We start from the raw sequence: 19,803 nt of genomic DNA, 5'->3' as shown, positions 1-19,803 counted from the left end.
GTTTTACCATGCTGGTATTTTAGTTATTTTAGTTTTCACGGTTTTTCTCTGATTATGATTGATTATTGTTCAATTGCATGATTAATTTTATGATTAGTAGGTGATCATGGTGTGGGTCACTATATTTATGGTTTCAGAGCATGCAATAAGATTCTTTGGGACATAGTGATGATATTCGGGTTACCCTTGTAGGTTACGAGTTGGATTCAATGATGATAGCAGTAACAGGAGTTGGAATAGCTGGATACCTAGGCATTTCCAAGATCGTCATCGCCAAGGTTGGCATCAGAGTTTTGTATTATGTGGATCCCAGCATGATGGAGCTGGAAGAGAAGATCCAGTTTTGTACTCCAGGTACTTCTCGGGGTTGAATGGAATGTGTGACATGTAGTCATCCATTCAGCTTCGACCAAGGAAGCCACCCCTGAAGATTGGTTGGAGCACATGGTGTGTGACTACCCATTCGACTTTAACAAAAAAAAGATTATCCACTAGTAGTTGGAGAGATTGTCAGAAGATCCTACCGAAGAATGGACCATTGAATTGGTAGTTTCCGGTAGTAAGATTAAATATTTTAGATCTTGCGAGGAAGAAGGTCTGCTAACATGCTTGTATTGATGTTTTTGTGTGTGGCAGACGGGAAACCTCATGTTCAAGATCAGTAGACGAAATGAAAGATTTTCGCATTTAGTCAGATTGTAAGATTTCAGTTGTATTTGGGTTTTAAATAATGTATTAAGTTTTGTTGTAAACAATATTTCAGTTGTAAGCATTTGAATAAAATGTATTAATGATTCAGAAATTTTGATGTATCAGTTATCATTTCATTGTACATTTTTTGATGTAATTTATGTAGTTGTTTATTACATGGGATTGTAATAAAGACTGTATAGAACCTGGGTTATTGGTTCAAATATTGTAATTGTGATCTTTGGGATTATCTTGGTTATATTGAATAAAGAATCAAATATTTGTTTAAACATATGAATAATTAGGATTGAATTATGCATGTTTTCAGTTGAATAGTTCTAGATGTAATTCCTAGAATATTCTTTCGAGACATAGTGTTTGCCAAGGATGATGTGTTTTTTTATCAGGGGCACCGTGATGAATCATACCAAGTGCTGTGGACTATGTGGATATATGACTAAATGGAGAGAAAGTACGAACCCATGTTTGCATTACTCTGGGAGCCTTTCGTGCTTCAAAGGGTGTCTGGGAGCTTTTCTTGCTTCAGATGGTTATTCAGGGGAATGATACCTCAGTCTGATGTGTTGCAACAGTCACAGTAGGGGTTTAATTAGATATTCGATATTTGGAATCTTTTGTGAAGATTTAGTTGATACTAAAATTTAGTATCCGAGGAAATTAGTTATTGTCTGGCTTTCGTCAGAGTTGTATATGTTGGATTCTGCTGTCAGAATTAGTCTTGGAAGAAATTTTCCTTGACGAGGGATCATCCTAAGAAGATAGGTTTTATTTTTGATATTGTGATATTCCTAAACAGATAGATCTAGAAGGTGGAAGGAATTCTACCAGTAGGAATTTAGAGTATAGTCTGACTTCGTCAGAGATGCATTGTGATATTCCTTTGAACAAGAAAAATACCGGATATCGAATTTGGAAAAAAATCTTCTTTGGGCTTAGTTCATCTTGGTGTCCATCTTGTGTGGACATAGGCGATGATATTAGGTTCGGACTGGTATGGGATTGGTGCCAGTAACTACCCTTAGATTATCGTCTGACTTTGTCAGAGATAAGGAATGATATTTTCATGATAATGGAGGTTGTCCAAGATAGAGGATGATCATTTGAATTGAAATTAGTCCGGAGATTAGTAAAACTTATGTCTATGGTTCAGATAGGAATAGTTTGGTGGTAGATCCAGATTGGTACAGTAATGGTACCAGTGACTATTTTTTATTATCTTCTGACATCGTCGGAGATAAAGATTAGCGAACTCGTAGGAATTCTGTTATATATTCCAAGAATTTTGGGTTTTGATAGTTTTTGTTAAAAAGAAACATCAAGATCATTGGTTGTTGATCAATCATATGAGGTTATGGTAAATCAAGAATTAATGAATAACAGACTTAACTGATTGATTCTTTTTGGCTAATTATAAGCTACAATGAATCAAGAATGATGTAGTCGTTTAGACTAAATCAGTGCTGATTTGAGTTGTTGTTGACTATAAAATATTTGTGACATTTATGTAAGTTCGCATGCTTAAGATCATGTTTTGTGAGATATATTTAGAATTTCTCAGTGTTTGGGGAATTTTAAGAAATGTGTTAATTCATCTTTTGGCTTTTCTTCTGCTTTAATTTATCTGTGTTAGATACATATGTTGTAACCCAGTAATAGGGGAGATGAATGTTATTTTTTAGAAAAGGACGATTGGAATTGTTCATTGCTTGGTGATTAGGAACTAAACAGAGAGATTGTTAATCATTGGAAGAAACTGATAGGATAATTATAGTACTCTGGTATTCAATTCTCAGGAATGTTTCTGCAGTATTTTTGAGATTTCATTGTCAGAATTTGATCTAGAAAGTGTTTGAATTTCAATGGGTACTAACAGGATAACATCAAGTATTTATCATGGAAAAAGGACAGCAGCTAAGATTTTTGTCACTGATTTTTTGGGATTTCTATTGGATGCGTTAGACCATTGATGTATCTGATTCGATAGGATCGAGTCAGGGGTTAGTTAGATTGTTTTGAATTGAAGACTTTGACAGGAAGAGATGAAACAGTTTTGTTCATCTAGTAGCGCAAGTCAGAATTCAGCAAGGAATTATTATCTGTGGCAGGATAATCAGTATTCTCATTTTCAGGTGTTAGCTCCAGATATGAGCTAGATGTCACTATTCAACTTGGATTATTAGAACTAGGGACTGTACTAATCGACTTTTGAGTCAACATAATTAGCATTGGTATTTTCAAGATGAGAACCTGAAGGGTTCAGAAAATCAAGAATTGTGGACAACGACGTTGTCACATGTGTTAGTGATATGACGGGGTATTAATCATTTTCACTGTTAGTAGTAGAATCCTTTTGATGTGCAAGGACTTGTGTACTCAATTTTGGAGGAAAGGTATGAAACACATTGTGTATCAGTATGTTTCCTAGTATTGGATATGTCAACTGATTTAGAACATCGACAATATGAAAGTTGTATCATAGTTATTGACTCCTGAGCGGGAATGGGAGTTATCATGATAGACTTTGTGACCCATCCGCTGGCATTCTCGTGGGATTATTATATTATCAGGGTTGTGATGTATCGACTCACCAATGCAGTGCATTTATTTCTGTGTAATCGAGACTTCACTCTTGATAGTAGTGAATGATTACACGTTCAGGAGATTGTGAGTTTTCATGATATACCAGTAAGCATTGTCAGTGATAAAGATTCCAGATGTGTTTTCCAGATTCTGGGAGAGTTTTCAACATGATAGGGGTAATATTCTTAGCTTGAGTACTACTATTCACCTAGAGATTGACGTGCAGTCAAAGCGCACGATCCGTATTATTGAAGATATGTTTCAAGCATGTTCTATGGATTTTGGTCCAGCTTGGCAAGATCAGTTGGTCCAGCATGTTCTAAGGACGATGATTTCATACTCCACTGTTCTGGGAAGAAGTGGGAGAGCGACAGGTAGAGGGACCAGAATAAATTCAACATGGTGTTGATATAAGTTGAATTATCAGAAAGATATCTTTAGATTTATTAGTCCAATTGGGATGTTGGAATGTAAATGAGATATAGTACAGATTAGCTTTGCCGCTATATGGGTCCAGTATCCACGATGTGTTCCATGTGTCACTGTGATGATGATTTATGGTAGATAAGTCTTACATCTTGCAATCATCTAAGGTACAGTGGATACAGATTTGACATTATTGGAGAGACAATGTTGTTACTGAATTATAAGAAACAATATTTTGGAATAAGATGTTCCTTTTATGGTCCAGTTTCAGTATTAAAACATTACTGGAAATTAATTGGATTGTAGTGAGATCTTGTAAAATGATATGAGAGAATAAGAAATTGTTGTTTTTATTCAAGTTCATTCAGTACTTAAGATATGATTTCGAGGACAAAATCTCTTAAGTGCGGAAGAATGTAATAGCTCATTTCCATTTTACAAGATTAATTTGCTAATCATATTTAGATTTAATAAAAAATGATTAAGAGATTTTAATATGATCTAATGGACCAAGGATTTGGGTCCAGAATGCCCGAAAAATGGTTAATGGACTTATTGGGCTCGGGTAGTTCGGAGGCACGAATAGAATTCGGAGGCAGGGTGAGATCGGATGATCCGATCACGGGATTGAAAGGTCCAAACTCTCCCAGGACAGTTGTCAAAAGGAGTTCTACAAGTGTATCGGATGTAAGAGATCTGATGACCCGAAGAGGGATCGGACCATCCGAATTTGGCCTGCATGCAACATGGAAACCATGCAAAGATCGGACCGTCCGAACCGGATATCGGACCATTCGATCTAAGTCTATAAATAGGGGTCTGAGGCCTCATTTGGAAATGTTAATAGTGTCCGTAATAGTGGCCAGGCAGCGAAGCTTTGGCGAGGTGTCCAGGGGTCGTAGCAAGGCTGTGCCCAAGCTCTGGGGCATTCGACATCAGCGGGCTAACGACGGATGAAGGTATAGCTCTGGCAGATAATATGCAACACATAAGCATGCAAACCCACTGGCTATCTCAGTCAGTACTTACGTACCTTAATAACAATCCTAGATGTTCATGCATCTACAGTCCAGCACTACAATGCAGAATAACCATGCATTAAAATCTTGCTCTAAAAGCCTGAACTAAGCTATTGCATACTCCTTAATATTTATAAGGAGCTAGGGTTATACCTGCGTCCGTTGTCAGTCTGCTGATGTCGATAGCCTAAAACTTTGGCACAACTCCACTACGACTCCATAAACACCTCGCCAAGACCCGCCCCCAACCATGGAAGGCTTGAAACTCCTTAAACAACTCAAGAATCAAGAGGGAATGGGTGAATTGGCAAGTCAAAAATGAGCATCGGATGCCCTATTTATAGACAGAGTTCGGAAGCTCCGAACTCTCATGCAAGCCACGTCGTAGAAAGCCTAACACTGTTCGGAAGCTCCGATCATGTTCGGACGTTCCAAACTCGTCCATAGCCTCCGAACTCCTTCGCCCCTTCCAAACTCTTCGGACCCACCAAACTCTACAAAGCAATAGGTTCGGACCTTCCAAACCACCCGGGCCCAAATAAGCCCATTAACCATTTTTGGACATTCTGAATTCAATTTATTGGTCCGATTGATATAATTAAAATCCATTAATCATGTTTTATTAATTCTAAACATTTTTAGCCAAATTAATCTTGTAAAATGAGATCGAGTTACTACATTCTCCCCCACTTAAGATATTTCGTCCTCGAAATCAATCTTAAGTATGCAAACACAGAATAAAATGTTCGAAAATTTTACAAGAATCAATTTGTCGTTACAAAAGAACAATCACAACAATTCTGGAGGCTCTGCTTTGGACAGCTCTTTTGATTCCCAAAATATTAATCAAAACAACTCAGGATATTCTAAACACACCTGGCTCTCAATCCTCATGTGGCTTTTTCAGTGCCCCCGACACAGTCATTGAACTAAAACTAGAAGAATTCTCTTAGTCCATAATAATAAAATCTACGTTACTCTATCTCTGAAACTGAATACAGTCTATCTGGTATTACCCTATTGGATTCCAATGTTGGTACAAGTTTTATCACTCTGTGATAAGTTTTACAAACACTGCTGACCAAACCAAGAAGTTAAATAATCAAATCTTCTAATCATTTGACTGAATTCAAATGAAAGTCTAATTACTCCAGTAACTAGAAGATAATCAAAGATCAAAATCATCTCTGAGTACTTAATACAACAAAACATCAAATATAATCTGAAAATCCACAAAAATCTTACAAAATATCACTGAAAATTCACTAAGTGATTTCCTAAAGTCTTAACAGATTTCAAATCACTGTTGTTTTTCACAATGGTTGTTATCTTGCTAACACATAATTGAGAGGAGTTTCTATTCTTATGTTTAATTGAATTTGTTTCTATTTTGTATATTTACTGTGGGAAATTTTTAATTCTGTTGTAGAGGATTCCATAGATTGGCTCCAATTGATTCGATTGGGTCGGACATTCTTAGGGAGTGTTTGCAATAACTAAAAAAAATGATTATTAGATTTTGGCTTAAAAAATCAGTTTTGAGTGTTTCTTATACTTAGATTTTGTGTTAGCTTATGCTTAATTTAATCAAAATCCAAAAACTAGTATTGTGGTGATTTTGATTGTCCAAAAGTGATCATGCTATTTTGATAAATAAATAAAACTCTTTCTTGGACCATTTTACCCTTGTCATTTTTTTCCAAACAAACTCAGAAACTTTCTCGTTTCTCTCATTCTACAATCTCTTTTCTTCCCTTTTTTCTTCTCCTATTTTTCGACTATCGTGGGGAGAAATTTTCATCATAGAGATTTTAATTCTTGAGGTAACCAGTATTTAAAGCTAAAATTTTCTTGAATCCTTTATTATTATTTTTTTTCATTTGATTTAAGCTACAATTGTATAGTATTTTTAAAATTTTCAATTTCATATATGCTTTCAGATCGGTACCAGCTCACTCTCAAGCTCGAATAGGACACATCCTTCTGCTATTGTCATTTCCAACACTCATATCTTGTGTTGTATACCTAGAATTATGTATAGTTTTTCCCTTAAAGTGTTAATATATTCATATATGTTACGGATCCATAAACTGAATCGGGAAATTGCGGCTTTTGTTAATTTTCAAATTGGGGCAAAATTAGGGCTGTAAAAATGTGATTATTTTTTGGCTTATGTTGGTTAGAAATTAGATAGGTCTTGTTCTTCAGTACTAGATGTTCTAAGAAAAAATGTGTGGCTTATAATGTTAAGACAAGAAATATTCAGTCGTTTGAGTTGGGAACTGATAAGTGCAATATATGTACTTAATTTATATATGTTTTGACTTGGTTTTGTGATATATTGAGTTGATATTATGAGTATTTTTTGTTTTTGTGAGATGCAAGGATTTGAGGAAAGGTAACAAAAAGAAGCGGAAAGATGAAATACGAAGCAACAAATTTCAAAATTACTGGGAATGTTTGAGACATCTAAATCCGATCTCCACCGTTCATAATCATTTTAAGATGTTTTGAAGCTGCTGTCAAAATTTCAGCTCGATCTGATAGTTAGATTATGAGATATGATTTTTTGAAAAATGACACGCGCTGTAGAAGCGCATCTGCGCGAGGAACAAGCTCCTATGCACATGTTGGACAAGATTTTGAGCACCTCTGCGCCAATATGAGAGCTTCTGCGCCCTTGAGGATGAAGATTTCAGCAGAAGCGTGAGATTGCAGCAGAAGCGCAAGAAGGGAGGAAGAGTTGAAGTGCTTAAGCGCTTAAAAGAAATCTTCTACGCTATATGACCAGGGAGATAGGAAAAAGAAAAGAAAGCCTCTGCGCAAAGTTTGCGCCTCTGCGTGTTGTTAGAAAGTGAAATCTCACTCCTCTGCGTCAAATCTCAAGCATATGCGTGACTTGATAAAATATGGAAATTAACAGAGTTTGGAAATTTTTGAAGACGTGAATTGTGGTCTTGATCTTGGACTTTTAACATACATATAAAAAGAGACTTTGAAGATCAGAAATAGGGGCAGCCGACACAACACAGAGAAATTGAGAGAACAAAATCGTGAGTTTTTGGGAGAAGAAATCTATGTAAGATGTGAAGAACTTGAATAACAAAAGACGAAGATCGATCAACCGGACACGACATCGAATATTTGGATTTGTTTTCTTCCTTTTGAACTTATTATTATTGAATTGATGTCTAGATTTCTGAACATGATTTATTTTTACAATATTTTGATTATGAACTAAACTTTCTTAGTATAGAGGTTGACGTAGCCTGGTATAGACTCTTTTACAACTTTTTATTTTTATTGGATTCAATTCTACTAGATTAATTATTTTTTCTAGTATTGATTGTCTTTTCAATTTACAGGCCATAGATTGAATTGTTATATTTATTTGAAATCATTGCTCGGGAGAGGAGATTTTAAATAGGACAATATAAATTACACTGTTAATTATTTATATAGCTCGGAAGAGTGTATAACGTTAACGGAGTTTTTGAAAAAAACATTGTTTTTCATATATCATTAAGCCTAGATTTTTAATAGGGATATTGAAATAGAATCTTATTTGATAGACTTTATTTGTTACTCGGGAGAGAAAAATAAAATAATTAAGTATTCTTGGATATTAATTGAATAAAATTCATGAAAATAATTTAATTAGGAGTATTTGTTGTCAAAACAAGGTGAAATCAAAACCTCTAGACCATTTTTTCTCATTGATTTAATATATATTTAAGTTTGAAAACAAAAACTCTTTAGTTAATTTTTTAGATAAAGTTTGAACTATTTTAATTACAAGTACTAAATAATTTTCACACTACTCTTCGTGGGATCGATACTTTACTTACTATATATTAAAGCTTGATACCGTGCACTTGAAGGCACAAAAATACGCAACAGGAACCACTTTCAAATCGTATAATTTATGGCTCACGTGAACATCTTGTTTGTTTGGAAGGATTATTTTAAGTTAATAGAAAAGAAAAGAAGTAGAGAATTCCAATTTCAAGATTGGATTGCTCGAGTCATGACATGCTATTCTAAATGGGATGAGACTCATAGTTAGTTTGATTATTGAGTAACATAATTCTTGGTTGATGGAAGCACATTTTTAGTACATGTTTGTTTCAATTGTGTGTGTGTTTCTTTGTCTCTCAATTCATATGAGCTCTTAAAATTGATGGTAATACTTTTAAGAAGATATCTTTTTATAAAATATGTGTAGTTGTTTTGCATTAAGAAGCTTTCGTGCTAGAACTTGATGGTCTCGAACCGAGCCATGATCCCAATTTGCTGCAAAATGTGATTATAAGCCACTCTTAGCATGATGCATGAAGTTTTTCCTAAGACTTTGTTGTGATACTAAAACATGAATTAATATATCTTATGTTTTCCTATGTGAGAGACAAATAAGAGGGACATCTTCTCATGGACCTTTACAAAAATTAAAGTCATACACAATACCAATATCTACCCTCTGGTGCTCTCATTTTATCAAATGATTTTTTGAGTTGCAGGATAACTTTAGAGGTTTATTGCATTTGAGTTGGTACATGTGTATTCATAACAAACTGTGATACATATGTTTGCTGGAATACATTTCACTAATATTTAAGTTTTGACGCTTATATTATGTTAGTGATTTAATGTGTTTTCATAGTAGACTTCATCTATTATCAGTTTATAATATGCATAGACTGATATAACATTTATTAAGTTATTCATTATATTTTTCAAAATGTATGCAGTATATTGTCAAATTCATCATTAGATAGCAGATTGGAGAGTCTAGTTGAATCATCAAGTATTGGCACTTTAGATGACAGGATAAGCGAAACAAAGAGCGAAGGTACAAGCCCATACATATTCAGTACAAATAAGAAAAGATATATACATGCTATTATGGTCTGGGCAGCAATATATTATGAGAAATATTTACATAAAGTGTGTTTCTATGATAGAGATTACAGTGGATGGGCTTTTTTATGTCTATTTTGAAAGGACATCTAATGATGTCGATAATTTCCCTCGGGTTTGGTCTGGTATCAACAACCTTCAACTCCTTTATGAAGCAGGTCGGGTCGGGCACCAGTTCATTCTGCACAAGAAATGGCTAGGTCAAGAAGCACCGAAAGTGTTTTCGGTGTGACTCCTCCGATTCTTAAGTCAGTGTCTCGAAGGCAGAGGGTATGATGAATGCAAAAATAGAAGAATATGTGTGCGTGAAAGTGAATTGAGAGTGAGTGTTGATGAATGAATAAAACCATAAAAATACCTGCATTTATAAGGGTAGGAGGAGCAAGTTACTAATTGAAGTAGAACTAGTCCGGAGGTAGGACTCCTCATTCATTAGACCACCCTTAAAATTATCCCTATCTCGTGAATATCTGAAAATGGTCAAGCTTTTCTCTTATGTATTTGAGTCCTACTTGAACTATAAAAGGTATACGTGGCCCATTAGGCCCAGCTCGGGTAGACCCAGTAGAGGCAGCCCAAGTCATGGCAAGACCTAACATGTAGAAAACTTGGCTGGACCTTATTTCCTAACAATAATCCCATAATTGGGCCAACCCTTATAAACCCATAATGAACGGGTTCGGGTAAGAATAATTTCACGGGGTATCAATAGTACCTCCTAACTGGTCTAAAAGAAGAATGAACTTAGACCGAGTATGAGTAAAATACCGACCCCCGTGTGTTTCTTATGGACGGCTCAGATTTCAATCCGCGTGTTGTTTTTCTTTGAACGGCCCAGATGTCTTTGACGGTACGGTTCCCAAGACCTGCTAGTGCTGACTCGGCCCGTCTCGAGCCGTAGATCGAGGTAACAATAAACGGTCCCGATTGATTCACCTCCCCTATAAATATCTGCAAAAAATGTTTCACTTTTACTTTTCACCACCACACTGTTACTCTGTCAAAATCTCTAGAGCACGCCCGACCTGATCTGATTGCAACCATCCCGGGTGATCTTTCTCGCCCCGACTCACCTCTGGGTTCTGTAAGTCTTGCATCTCATTCTTTTTAATGTATTCCCCCGACGAGATCTCCATTAGGGAAATAGTAGAGTTTGTAGAGGCACCCAATTCTCCTCATAATGACCCCGAGCCCTCAGACTCTAATAATCCAAACTCAGACCTGGATTTGTCTGAAACTCGTGAGGAAAAAATGAGAAGACTTCACAAACTTAGATCCGACGAGGCCCGATTATCTGCCCAAGGCAAACAATGGTTTGAGGTGTTAGCCTCCCATTTAAGTCCTGACATGGGTCCCCTCATTAGGGAAAGATCGGGCATGCCCAATACTTATGACCTCACAATCCCGAGCCGTAAAAACCGAGCTCACAAACCACCCACTAACTTTTTAAGTTTCAGCCTAGATCAGGTAAAAATTGGTTTAAGGTTTCCGTTCTCGAGCTGCATCTTGCACTTGTGTCAATATTTTTGTGTATTCCCTAGTCAATTATCACCGAACTCCTTTAGTTAGATCCATTCGCTGGGTGTCCTATTCTGTTTTTTAGAGTCCCATTAGACATAGGGAATTTTCCCAAATTCCTTCAAATTAAAAAGACCGCCCTGGGCCATTTTTACATCTCTATGCGACCTGAATATCCCTTCTTGATAGGGAAACCTAGCTCACACAAGGGCTGGACAAACAGATATTTATTTGTCAAACCCAACCAGCCTTGGGAATGTCGAGCTAACTGGGCAATAAACTTCACGACCCCTGACCCCCCAGCTCTGTCCTCTTTTGACCTCACAAACTTTCTCAACACAATTTCTGCTCAAACCTTTGACATTGAAAACCTGATCGAGGATGATTTGCTCTGCCATTACGGCTTTAGTGAGAAAGGGATAGAGATCGAATGGGATGTAGGTAGTACCCCTGTACCCGTGATACCCTTATATAAACATTTTTGGACTTGCTTATTTATTGCATTTTTATTTTCCAGGCGACAGGATTCGCTCTGCCATCATGCCTGCTAACTTCAGAGCTGCTTTGAAGAATCAAAAGAGGAAAAAACCCGAGGATGCGGAGGCTAGCTCGCACCCCGAGCAAGACACCACCGAGTACTCCAAGAAAAAAATCCTCCAAGTCCAAATAGGAAGGGCGTACTGCGGCTCCCGATCTCCAGCAACAGCCTCCAACTTCCTCATCCCGAGCCCATGGCAAGGGCCCGGCAGAGGATTTTGAATCCCTACCTGATGCCGAGCCCCGGGGTATGACGCTCCAGCCCGGGATGCCTGATATGTCCTTCTTTTCGCAACCCAATCCCCGAGGGAGCCTAGGCATAATGCAAAACCTGATCTCCCAATCCGACGTAAAAATTCTACAAGTTGTGCCCAGTCCAGAAGCTGAGAAGAACTTTGCCTTGGCTTTCATGCAGGTATGTTATTATTTTGTATGCCTTATCTTGCACCTAGAGCTGCTATTTATCCTTGCACATTATCACAGGCCCTAGCTTGGGGAGGAGAAATCACAAGCCGAGCTTTCAAAGACCGGGATGAACATACCATGAATCAGGAGGCGTTTTAGCTCGGATTTTTGAACTCACGCGGAAGACCCATGAGATGAAGAAGGAACACGAGGAAGAAATGGTTGGGATGAAGGCTGAAGTTGAGTCGTGCCGTACCACCCTGGAAACTGCTAACACTAAAATTGCTGAGGTGGAGGTGGAGGTGGATAAAGTGGAATTGACAACCACAGTTCGGGGCCTAACCCAAAAGTTTGAAACTTCTCAAGATATTGGGTGGGCTAAGAAGAAAAAAAAGTTCTTTGACTCTTCCGAATTCGCCAACCTGGTGGCCATCAAAGCTGTTGCCTTCTTTGACGAGGGTTTCAAAGGATACCTAGCTCAATTCCGAGCTAATGGTTATTCAGAGGTAGAGCATCCCGCCACTTTCCTAGACTGTGTGAAGGCTTTAGATGACATTCCTGATGAAGACAAGGTGACCCCGCAAACACTTGAAGGGCCCGACCAGGGACAAACCACCAAGCAGACTGATGATCCTACCTCTTAGAAACTTCCTTCGTATTTTATGATAAAAAAACATGTTTCATTATGGACCCTATGTGGTCGGCTTTTGTTGCTTTGTTTTTAGCTTTGGTTTAAGACTTTGAATGCTTAAATTTTGAGTTTTTATTTAAGGCCCTATCCGGGTCCCTACTTGTCATACTTTGTTTAAGTATTCTCAGTATGATACAATTCCTCGCAACTTCAAAAATAATATTGAATTCCCAGTGATGAACTCCCCACATGCAATCAATCATGTGAGGCCCGAACTGTAGATCGGGCACGTCCAATACCACTAGGAACGCACAGACCCGAGTTGTGTTCTGATCTTGAAACTTTGAGGATAGTTATTTTTTCCCAGAAATAAATCATAAATGTTGCTCCATTGCAAAATTATCCTTATAATTTTGCAATTTTGCTTGATGACAATCTTTTACTCGACTTTGATGTATGTTATTCCCGCTTGGATTTTATATTGCCACGGAGGTGGGTTTTAATGGGCCAGACCTGCCTGGAATTTTGAATGCCACTGAAGTGGTCTTTTGTGTCAGACCTTCCTGTGCTTTTGATACCACTGGTGGGTTTTTTATGCCACTGATGTGGACTTTGATGTGCCAGACCTATCTGTGCTTTATCAGATCACTGAAGTGGGGTTTTGATGTGCCAGACCTACCTGGACTTTTGAATGCCACTTAAGTGGTCTTTTGATGCCACAGATGTGGACTTTGATATGTCAGACCTGCCTGGGCTTTATGAGACAACTGAATTGGGTTTTTGATCTGCCAGACCTACTTGAACTTTTGAATGCCACTGAAGTGGTCTTTTGTGCCAAACCTGCCTGTGCTTTTGATACTACTGGTGGGTTTTTTATGCCACTGATGTGGACTTTGATGTGCCAGACCTGCCTGAGCTTTATGAGACCACTGAAGTGGGTTTTTGATGTGTCAGACCTGCCTGAACTTTTGAATGCCACTGAAGTGGTCTTTTGATGCCACTGATGTGGACTTTGATATGCTAGACCTGCCAAGGTTTTATGAGACCACTGAAGTGGTTTTTTGATGTTTCAGACCTTCCTGGACTTTTGAATGCCACTAAAGTGGTCTTTTGATGCCACTGAAGTGGGTTTTTGATGTGCCAGACCTGCCTGAACTTTTGAATGCCACTGAAGTGGTCTTGTGATGCCACTGATGTGGACTTTGATATGCCAAACTTGCCTGGGCTTTATGAGACCACTGAATTGGGTTTTTGATGTGCCAGACCTGCTTGGACTTTTTAATGCCACTGAAGTGGTCTTTTGATGCCACTATGTGGACTTTGATATGTCAGACCTGCTTTGGCTTTATGAGACCACTAAAGTGGGGTTTTTATGCCACTGGTGTGGACTTTGATATTCCAGACCTGACTGGGCTTTATGAGACCACTGAAGTGGGTTTTTGTGGTATGATTCAAGTGATAATATGGTATTATGAAATAATGTTTCTCAAAAATTATAATAAAACATAATGACTTCTGACGACAGGGCTGACTCTTGAAACATAATTAAAGACTCAATAAATAGCAAAACAAATGACTAAATAGATGGAGACCAGTTCAGTAACCCAAAAACAAACCTGAATTGAGCTGTTAGGGGTAGTATCTTTTCAAGTGTTGAGCATTCCATGGCATTTTCCCTTTCTTGCCTTGGTTGTCCTCCAAGTAATAAGCAGCTACTCTGGCCTTTCCTATCACCTTGAATGTTCCTTCATATTTGGCATCTAACTTTCCTCTTTCTCCGGGATGTTGTATATTTCGCATCACCAAGTTTCCTTCGTGAAAAACTTAGGATGCACTCTTTTATTATAGGCCCGGGTCATTCTTTTGCGATAAGCTTCAAGCCTTATTGCTGCTCGGGTCCTATTCTCTTCCAACAAGTCCAGATCCATTGCCTGTAACTCTTTATTGTTGTCTCCATAAGACAATATCCGCGCACTTTCTTGCCCTATTTCTGCTGGAAGAACAGCCTCAGTGTTGTATACCATGCTGAAAGGTGTTTCGCTCATCCCAGATCGAGCTGTAGTTCTGTATTACCATAGTACTGATGAGAGTTCTTCTACCCACTTACCCTTGGCTGTGTCCAGTCGTGTTTTGAGAGCTTGAACTATTGTCCGGTTGGTAACTTCCACTTGTCCATTCCCTTGCGGATATGCTACATATGTGAAAACTTGCTCGATCTTCATCTCTTGACACCATGCTCGGACTTTAGCTCCTAAGAGCTGTCTCCCATTGTCTGACACCAACCTGCGCGGATCCCGAAATGGCACACTATATTTTTCCACATAAAACTGAGCATTTTTTTTGTAATTTTAGCTAGAGACTCAGCCTCTACCCATTTAGAAAAATAATCGACTGCAACCAGCAAGAATTTCCTTTGTCCCGTGTTGGCCCAACAATATCCATCCCCCACTGATCAAAAGGACAGGCAGCCACAACTGCCTTCATGTATTTTGCGGGTCTCCACTGTAGGTTAGCATGCCTCTAGCAATTATAACATGAATTAACTAGATCTGATGAGTCCTTTCTCATAGTGGGCCAAAAGAAACCAGCTAAAAGAGCTTTCCGAGCTAGGGCAAGACTGCCTAGGTGACTTCCGCAAGAACCTTCATGAATTTCCCGTAATACATAATTCATCTCGTCGAGACCCAAACACTTTAACAAAGGTTGAGAGAAAAATCTTTTGAAAAGAATTTGGTCGATCATGACAAAACGAAGTGCCCTTCATTTTATCTCCTTAGCTTTCTTATTATCAGTCGATAATTCTTTCGTGGTCAGATATTGTGTATATCATATCTCCAATCCCCTTCTAGTACTTGAGCTATAATATCATCAAGAGTTTCCAGTTGAGACACGAGCTCCCGACCTGAGATAATAGGATCAGGCGCCGGTCGTTTAAGGCACTGGACAGGCGAGCCAAATGGTCGGCATTAATATTTTTAGCTCGAGGGATGATCTCCAAGTTCAGCTCGGTGAATCCTTCTTTGGCCTTGTCTAATGATTTGGCATATTTCATCATCTTCTCATCTTTAATCTCAAACTTTCCATTGCTCGATTGAATGGTAATTGGGAATCGGAAAATAGAACAGCCCGGGAAATTCCCAAATTCCGTGCTGCCTTTAGTCCAAGTAATAATGCCTCATATTCTTCTTCATTATTAGAGGCTCGGAAGTCCAACCTAATGGAGATATTAGTTTCTTCACCCCAAGGCGATATGATAACAATTCCAGTCCCACTTCCTATTTGACAGGATGACCCGTCTACAAAAATCCTCCATAGCTCTTCTTGATTTAATTGCACTGTCTCTGCCAATAAGTCGGATAGGGCTTGAGCTTTTATGGCTGTTTGGGGTTCAAATTTAATATCGTATTCACTCAACTCTGTAATCCACCTGACAAGTCTTCCCGACGCATCTGGGCTAGATGCAATTTTTTCCAAAGCACTATTAGTGAGCACAGTGATGGGATGTGAGAGGAAATAAGGCCTTAATTTCCTTGTTGTGATAACTAAAGCTAAGGCAAGCTTTTCCTGAGTTAAGTAATTGAGTTCGGCTCCTTTCAAGGCATGACTGACAAAGTAAACAGGTTGATAATTTATCCCTTCCTTCCTGACCAGGACCGAGCTGGCTGCTCGGGGAGTGACAGCCAAATAGAGGAATAGCTCTTCCCCTTGAACAGACTTATTCAGCACAGGAAATTGCTTTAAATAAGCTTTTAAGTCCTGAAAAGCTTTCTCACTGTCCTCATTCCATTCAAAGTTTTTTGTCTTTCGTAGTGCTTTAAAGAAAGATAAGCTTTTATTTGCAGATCTGCTTATAAACCGAGCTAACACTGTAATTCTTCCTGTTAATCTTTGTACCTCCTGTATATTTCGGAGCGAGCTCATGGAGATGATAGCATGGACTTTTTCAGGATTGGCCTCAATTCCCCTTCTTGTAACCATGTAACCCAAGAAATTGCCAGCCCGAACTCCAAAATTGCACTTGTTAGGGTTTAACTTCAGTTGATAATTTTTCAGCGTCTGAAAGGTTTGAGTTAGGTCGGTAATGAACTGGTCAGCAGTTCGGGTTTTGAACAGGATGTCATCCACATAGACTTCAATATTCTTTCCAATTTGTTGCTTGAATACTTTATCCATCAATATTTGATATGTAGCCCCAACATTTTTAAGCCCAAATGGCATGACCACATAGCAGTAAGTTCCCGTTGATGTAACAAAACTCACATTGTCCTTGTCTTCTTTCGTTAAATGGATATGATGATATCCTTGATAAGCATCCAAAAAGCTAAGTAATTCATGTCCTGTAGTTGAATCGACAAGCTGATCGATTCTAGGTAAGGGGTAGCAATCCTTAAGGAGTGCTTTATTTAAATCTCAAAAATATACACACATGCGCCATTTCCCCGTAGACTTTGGAACTAGGACTATGTTAGACAACCAGGTCGGAAAGTGGATTTCCTCGATGTGTGTAGCCTTGAGTAACTCATCTACTTGTTCCTTTATTACTGCATCCTTTTCGGGACCAAAGTGATGCTTTTTTTTAATAATAGGACGACAATCCTTTATTACGTTGAGCTTATGTTCTGCTACCTCCCAACGTACTCCTACCACATCTGTAACTGACCACGCAAAAACATCTTTGTTTTTTTCCAAGAATTCCAATAAGTGTTTCTTCAACTGTGCTTCAAGGGTGCGAGCAACTTTTACCATCCCAGAAGTAGGAGAGATCACGATTTCCTCAATTTCTTCATCCACAGTGACAGATATGTCTTCTATCTAGTTTACTTGTTCCATACCAGAGAGTCCAGGTCGGTCAATATTATCAGTCCTGGCTACCTTTTGTTCTATTCTGACCTCCTCCACATAGCACTTGCGGGAAATAACTTGATCACCTTGTACTTCGCCGACCTCATTACCCACCAGGAACTTTATTTTCTGATGCAGAGCTGATGCTACAGCCATGAAAGTGGTCATGGATAGTCTTCCTAATATGGAATTATAGGCCGATGGGGAATCGACTATAATGAAACTTACAATCCGGGTCTTGCGAGAGTGACATTTTCCCAAAGTTAGTGGTAGGTTCACTAACCCAACAGGTTGGATTGCATGACTTGTGAAACCAAAGAGTGATGTCACGAGGGACTCCATCTTATACTGCCCCAAGTCCATTTGATTTATTGCTTCCTGGAATAGAACGTTGACAGAACTGCCTGAATCCACAAATATACGGGTCACATCATAATTTGCGACCATGGCCCTTATCACCAGCGCATCATTATGGTTGCTAGAAAACATTTTCAAATCTTTCGGCCCAAAATAAAGGGTCGGGCCAGTATGGACGATCTGATTACAAATCTCCATATTTATTAATTTTCTGCTACTAGTTTTCCTTGCTCTGTTGGAATCTCCATCAGTTGGCCCTCCAGAAATCATGTTAATAACTCCTCGAGCAAGCGGAGCTGGTCTTTGGTCATTCCTGGCCTGATCCTGATTTGGGTGATTGAAATCCCCTTGAGGAGGGGCAGTCCTGGCTCTTTGTCTAGGTTGACCAGATCTTCCATGCTTTCTTCTATTTGGGTGATATCCCTCTTGATGGGTCAATATGTTCTTTATTTCAGGATGTTGCTGCATTATCCTTTCAATATCTTGATCTAATTGACGACAGTCCTCTGTTGTATGCCCATACTACTTGTGAAAGTGACAATATTTATCTGATTTTTTATTTCGAGGCCCTTGCTCGGTCCACGAAGGCCTCTGGGTAAGTTTTTGATCATCACAAATTTGTAAGGCTCGAGTCTTGCTCATTCGTAATGGAGTGAAAGAAGTGAATTCTTCCAAGAGTGTGGGTCGGGCTGGTTGCCCTACCTTGGGATTACTGCTCGGGACTCTACTATTTTTTGGACTTTTTGGCCGCTACCTCTTTACACTTGCTCGCGAAGCCTGTATCTCTTCCATGTTAACATACTTTTCCGCTCGGGCAAGAAGTTTTTCGTAAGTTTCAGGTGGCCTCTTAATTAAGGATTTGAGAAAATCGTTTGTATCCAGCCCTTGCATGAAGGCGCTGATGAGTAGGTTGGGTGTAGCCATTGGTACTTCGAGTGCCAAAGAGCTAAACCTTCGAATATATGCCCGCAAATTCTCTTGTTCATGTTGTTTGATTGCGAAGAGGCTGAAAGTAGTGGTAGGATGATTTTTGCTACTTGCAAAATTATGCAGAAAAGACTTGCTAAAATTCTTAAATTCTCTGATTTCCCCTGGGCATAGCAAGTTAAACCATTGCTGGGCTGGCCCGACAAGAGTAGTAAGAAAAACCCTATACTTGATCGGGTCAGAGTATTTGTGCAACAGTGCTGCATTTTCAAAGCGTGCCAAATTCTCCTCGGGGTCTCCTTTACCATCATATTCCCCTATGTGAGGCAATTTGAAATGGTTCGAAAGATCAGCGTCCAATATCTCAGTAGTGAAAGGGATGTTTCTAGTCGCGGTAGCTAGGTACCCGACTTGATTCTTCTTAAGTTGCTCAATATCTTCTTTCAACCTTTTGATTTCATCCAGATGGGCTTTTTGATCAGAATGTAGAGGATTGGCCTCATCCCTTTCCGCGAAAGCTCTTTGGACAACTTGAGCTACTAATTGCTCCATATTTTGATTTTCTCCATTCTAATTAGCCATCTCAACCCTTATTCTTCAAATTCCCACCGACGGCGCCAATTGATAATGTCGAAAATTTCCCTCGGGTTTGGTCTGGTAGCAACAGCCTCCAACTCCTTTATCAAGTAGGTCGGGTCGGGCACTTGTGAATTCTGCACAAGAAATAGCCAGGTCAAGGGGGGCGCCGAAAGTGTTTTCGGCGTGACCCCTCCTATGCCTAAGTCAGTATCTCGATGGCAGAGTGTATGATGAATGCGAAAATAGAAGAATATGTCTGCGTGAAAGTGAATTGAGAGTGAGTGTTGATGAATGAATAAAACCATAACAATACCTGTATTTATAAGGGTAGGAGGAGCAAGTTACCTAATCGAA

General features: G+C 38.9%; 1 protein-coding gene across 1 annotated transcript; it reads right to left on the bottom strand.

Moving 5' to 3' along the window:
* Positions 1 to 18,693: 18,693 nt before the first annotated feature.
* On the bottom strand, positions 18,694 to 19,422 carry LOC140862419 (uncharacterized). The gene has a single exon (XM_073265442.1). The coding sequence runs from the start codon at positions 19,420 to 19,422 to the stop codon at positions 18,694 to 18,696; it is 729 nt and encodes a 242-aa protein (XP_073121543.1).
* Between the last annotated feature and the right edge of the window lie 381 nt (positions 19,423 to 19,803).

Source organism: Henckelia pumila, chromosome 4 (assembly GCF_033568475.1).
Source record: "Henckelia pumila isolate YLH828 chromosome 4, ASM3356847v2, whole genome shotgun sequence".
NCBI classification, from domain to species: Eukaryota; Viridiplantae; Streptophyta; class Magnoliopsida; order Lamiales; family Gesneriaceae; genus Henckelia; species Henckelia pumila.
The sequence above is the reverse complement of the archived record's forward strand: the minus strand, read 5'-3'. Positions and strand labels throughout refer to the sequence as shown.